The following is an 8,215-nucleotide window of genomic DNA, read 5'->3' on the forward strand; positions in this document are numbered from 1 at the left end:
CTGATATCACAAGGTTCAAAACAGCCAGGATTCACTTGCAGAACAATCTGTGGAACGTCAAAATAGTTTTCTATTAGATCACCTCCTAATTTAAAAAATATTTTTAAGCAAAATAAAGCCAAATTTGGCACTCTTGACAGCTAAGAAACAAAAGGCCATCCCACATTCAATCATGTACCTTCCACAAGACGGTAACACTTGTCATTTCAAGACACTAATAGGTATGACTAAGAGCTTTTCTCTAACTCCTAACTATGTTAAACAGCAGAAGGAAACTGCTATATTTTCTTCAGTTGAGTAGCACTCATGACAAACACAAGGACACATATTTCATTAATTTTCAGATATCTTGTTAATAACGTAATTTGAAAAGAGTCGGCTTGTTTTTTCAAAAAAATGTAAAAATGTTTTAATGATCCATTGGGGTTAAACAAGTTGAAGTGAATGGTATTGCTCCTTTAGATTCAAGAATTCTAGGCCTTAAGACTGAAAATTTCTACATAATTGCACATATAATAAAAAACAGATTATTTACCTTTTTAATGAACTCTTTTTCACAGAATTCTTGAAGAATTCCTAGACATACATTGCATACATTTAAATTTGAGTTCTTAGAAGCAATGCTACCATCTTCCAAAATGGAGACCCTCCCCTCTCCATTTTGACTCAGATTATCAATCCCATCAATCCCATCTTCTAGTTCTTGTAGTCGAATTTTCTTGGGAGGTGGGTTTGGAACATCCGAAATTAATTCCTCTTTTTCAGTTTCCAAAAATTTCTGTAGTTCATTGAGCAACTCCTGGAAAGTTAATTTGGAAAAAAGTAATAACCTTTTGACAATGCCCTTAAGGTTAGGATGAAAACAGGAGTGAAATTACTATATATCACAGACTTATACAATGCTGATTTATATCAATTTTGGAGAAATCAATTAACCTTACTATCCAGCATTGGCTTTCTGGGGAATTTAAAAGAGAATTATCTGTAACTCCTCCAATATATGTGTGAATATTTTTCCAAAAGAGTTTCATATATCAGTGAAGCTAAAGTCCTAAATCTGAGGCAGAAAGGTTCCATTAACAAATTTATTACAGGTGTAACCCGTTTTACTGTGCTTCAGTTTATTCTGCTTTGCAGATACTGTGTGTTTACAAATTGAAGTTTTGTGGCAACCTTGCATCAAGCAAGTCTATCAGCACCATTTTTCCAACATTTGCTCACTTTGTGTCTCTGTGTCACATTTTAGTAATTCTCACAATATTTCAAACCTTTCCATTATTATATTTTTACAGTGATCTGTGACCAGGGATTATGACTCTCTGGAAGCTCAGCTGATGGTTAGCATTTTTTAGCAATAAATTATTTTTTAATTATGTACATTTTAGACATAATGCTATTACACACTTAAAAGACTACAGTATAGTGAAAACATAAGTTTCATATGCACTGGGAAACCAAAAAATTAATTTGACTCACTTCATTGTGATATTTGCTTTAGTTCAGTAATCTGGAACCAAATCTCTATATCTCTGAAGTATGCCTGTAATTTGGTTTGTAGTTATGTCATGAGGATCATTCACTTGCTAATTTTAAATTTTAAAAAAGCTTCGCTTCTAATTATTAACAAATAGAAATACAAACTGAATTCTATTATTGCTAGGTTATTTAATAATCTCACAAGCACTAAAACCTCATTTGTACAATATTCATTTAATATGAATTCTGAAAAAATAGAGATTATACGTATATTAAGTAAAAATAATTTCAAGACGAGTTACTCAACAAAGGTAAACAGATGCTGGCAATGCTGAAATTAGGCACCATAATTACAAAAACCATGTATGCATTAATTGAAAGAAGCCTTCTACTACACTCTGGTTTGCCTAATTTCTGTCACCCTTTGTAGTAGAATGTTAAAAGTTGCATTTCTTTGAAACTGTTCTCACATTTCAGGCATTCCATTCATCTAAAATCTCAGAGGACTTTTTTTCTGTTTTGCCTAAATTAGACAGATTTTATTATTCAGTTGTTGAATAAATATACTTTTGAAATTCACTCAGGTTACAATTCACTGGCTCTAAAGAATAAAAAATCTTACACTCAAACAAATCTAATTTATTTTATTAAGACATTAGCTCCCCTATTTCATCTTTAACAGAAATATTCATATATACACACACATATAGGTATATTGTGACCTACACAAAAGTTTATTACCTAAATTCTATAATGTCAGTATAACATAGTACATGTGTATGTGTACATAAATAGTAATATGAGTAGAACAGATCAAAACCTAAGTATATTACAAAAAAGTCTTCAAATATTTTCATATTTACATAAAATGATACAAATAAAAGTTGGTAAGACTAAGTGTCTTTATAAGATATATTTTTTAAATCTTACGACAAATGCATAGAATGATAAAATAATGTGTCTGAAAAAATGTGTAAGGAGAGTTATACAAAACCAGTCTTATTACTTTATAGTCACAGTGTGTATAAACGAATATACACATATATATCAATCATCATAGCATATGTACCATTTTCAAAGTGTTTTCACATACTTTATTAGATACTGTCCCTTAAAATCCTGTGAGGTGGATGTTATCATCAATCCCATTTAGAGAGGAGAAAACTGAAGCTGGAACTGGGATTCAAATCCATGTCTTCTAGCTCCAAATTCTAGGCTTTGGATTCAGACAGATAGTTCATATCCTAGCTTGCTCACTTAATAGCTGTGTAAATTGGGCAGGTTGTTTACCTCTCTGTGCCTCAGTTTCTTCATCTGAAAATAGAGACAATCATAGTATGTACTTACCTGATAGGTTATTATTAGGATTAAATGAGAGCTTGACATATAATAATGTTATATGAACACTGGATATAATTATTATTTCCAAAATAATAGAAACAACTAATACATAAGGGAAATGACTTATATTTCTAACTCCTGAACAATTTTTAAAAACTGTAAAATGGGGTGCCTGGGCAGTTCAGTTGGTTAAGTGTCTGACTTCAGCTCAGGGCATGATCTCCAGTTTGTGAGTTCGAGCCCTGTATCAGGCTCTGCGCTGTCAGCATACAGCCTGCTTCAGATCTTCTGTCTCCCCTCCCTTATCCCCCACCCCCCACTCTCCCTCAAAAGTAAATAAACATGTAAAAAAATCGTAAACTGTAAGAAACAGAGTGTGCGTGTGCATATTACTGTTAATATAGGTATATATTCACATATATATAATTATTGTCTCTAAAAAGACCATCACTAGTAGAATCAAGTATATTTCACAAAATATGTTACATATTTTATGTGAAAGTATTGCTAGTCAAACCTCTGTATATTATCATAAATGTCAAAGATCCCTGTATATTATTTTTGTTGTTATTAATAGTAAAAAATGATGATGGTAAGCATTTACTTCTAGAGGGTTACAAATACCTATTTGTAAGTACAAATGGTAATACAGAAAACAGAAAAAGAAAAAAATGCAGCCAAATCCACACTTAATAGATCTTCCACTTAATAGAAGATCTCAGGACTGTCACTCTCCTGTCACATATATTACTAACATCTGGTTAGTACTATTTTTTGATATCTGTCTACTCTTTGGGAGAAGTATATACAAACATTACATACACCAGGGATGTGCTCCACAAAGATCCCACTACATTAAGTGTCAGATATAATCACTTAAGAAGGAACTTACGCTTTTATGGTCTAGTGGAAATTCCATAATTACCATTATCAGGAATTATTTTATTATAGTTTTTTTTTAATTTAATTAAGAGCTATGGATACTTTCCCCCAAATGTACAGGTATTCATTTTAGAATAGAGAAACTTTCTTTAGAAACAAAATGAAAGTACCTTATAGGGACGTTGGTAAGGTGCATGAAAATCCACACCACAGAATCTGAAGATACATCTTGGACAGGTACCAGTACTGAGCAACAACTGGGCCACATGCTTATTTTCCTCAGTCAGTGGAAACATATTAAATAATTATAACTAGAAAGAAAGAAAAAGTAATGAATATCTTTTGTGTTTTACTTTCACAAATATGTCACCTTTAGGGATAAAAACTAGCTTTAATTTGAAAACACTATTTCATACTCTTCAACAATATCCCTCTCATTTTATGCATATTTAAACATAAACTTGAAAGACATTTATTAGATGGATCAGGTAAAAGTTTCTAATTGTCAAGGAATTTAGCTTAGCATTCTGGATTATTGATAAAGTACGTCAATTTAACTAAATCAATCAAAAGATATAAAAATAATCAAGAACAGTTGTCTCTGAGGAGGGTAATTCAAACAAAGAATGCAGAGTGAAATTTTGTTATTTTATACCATTCAGGGCTGTTTGGGAACACAGAGTAGTAAATTCAATAAATTTTCCCTATTAGAAATTAAAAATGAGTTTGCTAGGAAAAAATAATCGGAGCAGTCTATATAATATTTTACTAGCCTTACTGATAGCTAAGCAGTCAAGTATTTAAAACAAATTGATCAGTAGATCTAAAAATACCAATTATAGTTTGATGAAATAACTAAATGACAACCATTAGGAAAATGAGAAAAACCTGCTCCTCTGATGCACAAGTAAAACCTCCGCCCACCAAAAAAACACAAAAAAAACCCCACAAATTACATGCAAAATAATTTAGAGTAACTATTATCTAACACAAGTTGCTACTTTTTGCAATTTGAATAAACTCCCTTAGAAACAATACAAGAGAATGGGGTAAAATCCAATATAAAACTCTTATTGCCAAATAAAATTAAATTACTAAAATTAAATTACATAATCATTCTGTTTCTCAAATATTTCTCTAAAATTAAATTACATAATCATTCTGTTTCTCAAATATAGATATTCTGATTATTGTACCACCTCATATTACTTTAAAATGAGGAACTGGCAATATTTTATAAAACAATAATTGCATGGCAGTATTGTGGGATGGTATAACTATGGTCATGCAGATAAAAAAACAGTAGCATTTTTTGAGAGGCGCCTGGGTGGCTCAGTCAGTTAAGCATCCAACTTAGGCTCTAGTCATGATCTCACACTTCGTTGGTTTGAGCCCCAAATCGGGCTCTGTGCTGACAGCTAAGAGCCTGGAGCCTGTTTCCATTTCTGTGTCTCCCTCTCTCTCTCTGCCCCTCCCCCACTCACACTCTGTGTTTGTGTGTGTGTGTCTCAAAAATAAATAAAACATTAAAAAAAAAACAGTGGCACTTTTTAATTTGTGCAGTTTTATAATCCAAATGAACTTGCCTAAAATTTGTGGGAAGGTAAAGCTCTTACCAACTCCTTACTCTGAAGATGTGATTCTTAGAATTAGCTTATGTTTTCCAACCCTTTAGAACCCACTCTTACTTGCAAGTTTTTTAATGTTCATGGACACTTAACAGCATACCCTTCACATAAAGAGTGAGGAAGGCAGGTAGAGTGTATCTTATACAGAACCCTTCACCATAAAAATCAGTTCAGCAGCCAGGACTGCAAAAAACAGACTCCCTCTGGCTGAGTTCTAACTCAGGTGAATACAATATGGGAGCTGGTAGGCAGAAAGAGAAGAAACTCAGACATGCCTGGATACACCAGTGAGAACTTTGAGACACTGAGACTGAAGCTCTGATTTAGGGTTGCCAAGTACATTTGGGCTCGAGGCCATTTTCATGAAATGACACAGAGTATTTGGAGAACACTTTGTACATAGAGAAGCTCTGTGTGGTCATCATCATATAAGTGATATGAATTCCTTCCGCCAGTCCATTTAATCTGCTAGTTTGATAGTGACAAGGGGTGGCATTCACTGAGGGGCTGATTATCAGCATTTAAAGTATGTCCCTGATTGCACTCCCTTCCCAGAGAAACTATTTCTGTCTCACTCTTTTTTTCTCCTTTCCATTAGTTAAGGCCAAAGATTTCATTTAATTCAGAATTAATCTTTAACTCAGAAAGAGAAACAAACCCTCCTCCCTGATAAATAAGTGGATGAGTAAGTTCTTTAAAAGGTCACTTTGTATCAAAGATTTCCCTGGGGACTTAAGTTAAATATTTTTATTAAAATGGATGCTTTCTTAGGGGCACCTGGGTGGCTCATTCCGTTAATCTAACTCTTGATTTCTGCCCAGGTCATGATCTCACAGTTTGTGGATCAAACCCCACGTGGGCTTCTTGCTGACAGCGAGGAGCCTGCTTGGGATTGATTCTCTTTCTCTCTCTCTCTCAAAATAAATAAATAAACTTAAAAACAAATGGATGCATTCTAAGGATAAGATCGTTCCATTTGCAACAACATGGACAGACCTAACAGTTTATTATGCTAACTGAAATAACTCCAACTAAGAAAGATAAATACCATATGATTTCACCTATAAGTGAAATTAAAAAAAAATTTTTTTTTAACAAAAACAAAATGAGAAAAGAACAAATTGATGGTTGCCAGAGGGAAGGGGAGTGAGAAATACAGGCTTCCGGTTATGGAATAAGTCTATGAAATAAGTCACGGGAATAAAAGGCAATGATATTGGGGCGCCTGGGTGGCGCAGTCGGTTAAGCGTCCGACTTCAGCCAGGTCACGATCTCCGCGGTCCGTGAGTTCGAGCCCCGCGTCAGGCTCTGTGCTGACGGCTCGGAGCCTGGAGCCTGTTTCCGAGTCTGTGTCTCCCTCTCTCTCTGCCCCTCCCCCGTTCATGCTCTGTCTCTCTCTGTCCCAAAAATAAATAAAAAAACGTTGAAAAAAAAAAAGGCAATGATATTATAATAGGTTGTAGGCTGACAGATGGTAGCTACACTTGTGAGCACGGAATATCAACATAGAGAAGTTGAATCACAATGTTTTACACCTGAAACTAATGTAACTGTCAAGTACACTAAAGTAAAACTTTTTAATTGAAAAAAAAGGGGGGGGGGATGCTTTCTTTCCTTTGGCTCAAAGACAGTTTATTTCTCCAATAAGCACACTTAAAAGTAGCATGCAAAGTCAATACATGACACATTACAATCTTTTGGCTCTGAGAAGTTCCCAAACCTGTTCCAGAATTAGGAAACCTCCTGCCCCACGTAATTTGAAGGTCTTAAAAGAGAAAACAAAACCCTCTCTTTGGCGTTTATGTGTTACTAATGGAGCAGTCTTCCAAACCCTCTCAAGATTATTTTCATTTAGCAACAATCTAGCAACTTCTCAAGCAAGTTGGCATGTTAACATTAAAAGGAGGAAATGCGTTATGCCTTAAGGTTGGTTGTTTAATTTTGATGTACAGCACTGAAAGGATTTCATAAGACATCAGAAATAAGTTGTTTCATATAAGGTTTATTATCTTTGAAAGCAAGCCCTGAGAAATGTATCCCATACTGTAAGGTTTTCATTGTTGGTTGCCTTTCTTAAGATTTTTTTTTTTTTTTTTTTTTTGCTTTTCGCTTGTTTTACAGACAGAATCGGAACAAGTCATTGCAACAGAACTTCCTCCCACGTGTCAGCGTCCCTACGGATTTCGGGTCCCTTCTCCACAAAACAATGATACCTGGAGAGGACGATGCACTTTATTTTCACCTCTTGGACGACAACTGCAACCATTCGTTGCAAACAGAGAAGGGGCAAGGGCGAGTGAAAAAAAACACCAAAATGGCCAGACTGAGTCTCACATCCCGTGATCTTTTAACACTCATTTCCACAGAGAAGGGTGTCATTCGTCTCATGGGGGTGGGGAGAAGTGGATTTTCAGAACTTCATTGCGCTACCGTTACACTCAGCTGCAGAATGTACTCTAGTCTCGGAAATTCATCCAAGATCTAACCTCGAGTCTCTCCTTCGGCCAAGCAAGCCCTTACCCCCTCAGTCAGGTCCAAGAAACTTCCCACTCACCCCTCCTTGCTAACAAGGTCGCTCCAGCAGAAAGGAAACGACCCCCTCCATCCAAACCTCTCCAGCGCCCAAGCCGCACTCCCACCCCTCGGACCTTCCAGCCTCACCTTCTCCCGCGACGCCGGAGCCTAAGGTTTAACCCCTTCCGGCTCCCAGAGGGAACAGGGAAGACTAAAGACAACGCACCTACTGCGTGTAGCAATTCTGTTCCCCGAGGAAACGAGAGCTTTAGAACTAAAGTACCAGGTCCTCTCGCAGGGCCTGAATGAACTCTCTCCCCTTCTCGTTTGTAGGGAAACCAGAAAAATTGCCTGGTGCACCGCCCCAACCCCTC

At 35.7% G+C, this 8,215-nt stretch overlaps 1 protein-coding gene across 3 annotated transcripts in view; it reads right to left on the reverse strand.

Annotated features, from left to right (window-relative positions):
* The window catches only part of PUS10 (pseudouridine synthase 10), a 71,363-nt gene extending 63,186 nt beyond the window's left edge, over positions 1-8,177 (reverse strand). The window contains exons 1-3 of one of the 3 annotated variants that reach the window (XR_008417860.1): positions 8,068-8,177; positions 3,870-4,010; positions 536-799 (exon numbers count right to left, since the gene is read on the reverse strand). Coding sequence is in view for 2 of the 3 variants with exons in the window: in XM_019429985.2 (XP_019285530.2) it covers positions 536-799; positions 3,870-3,995 (390 nt within the window). In the remaining variant the exon portion in view is untranslated. Of the gene's footprint in view, positions 1-535; positions 800-3,869; positions 4,011-7,988 lie in introns of all 3 variants that reach the window. The other 2 variants (XM_019429985.2, XM_019429930.2) reach the window with 2 other exon arrangements.
* Positions 8,178-8,215: the final 38 nt, after the last annotated feature.

This window comes from Panthera pardus, unplaced genomic scaffold (genome assembly GCF_024362965.1).
Source record: "Panthera pardus isolate Hobbes unplaced genomic scaffold, ASM2436296v1 HiC_scaffold_25, whole genome shotgun sequence".
NCBI classification, from domain to species: Eukaryota; Metazoa; Chordata; class Mammalia; order Carnivora; family Felidae; genus Panthera; species Panthera pardus.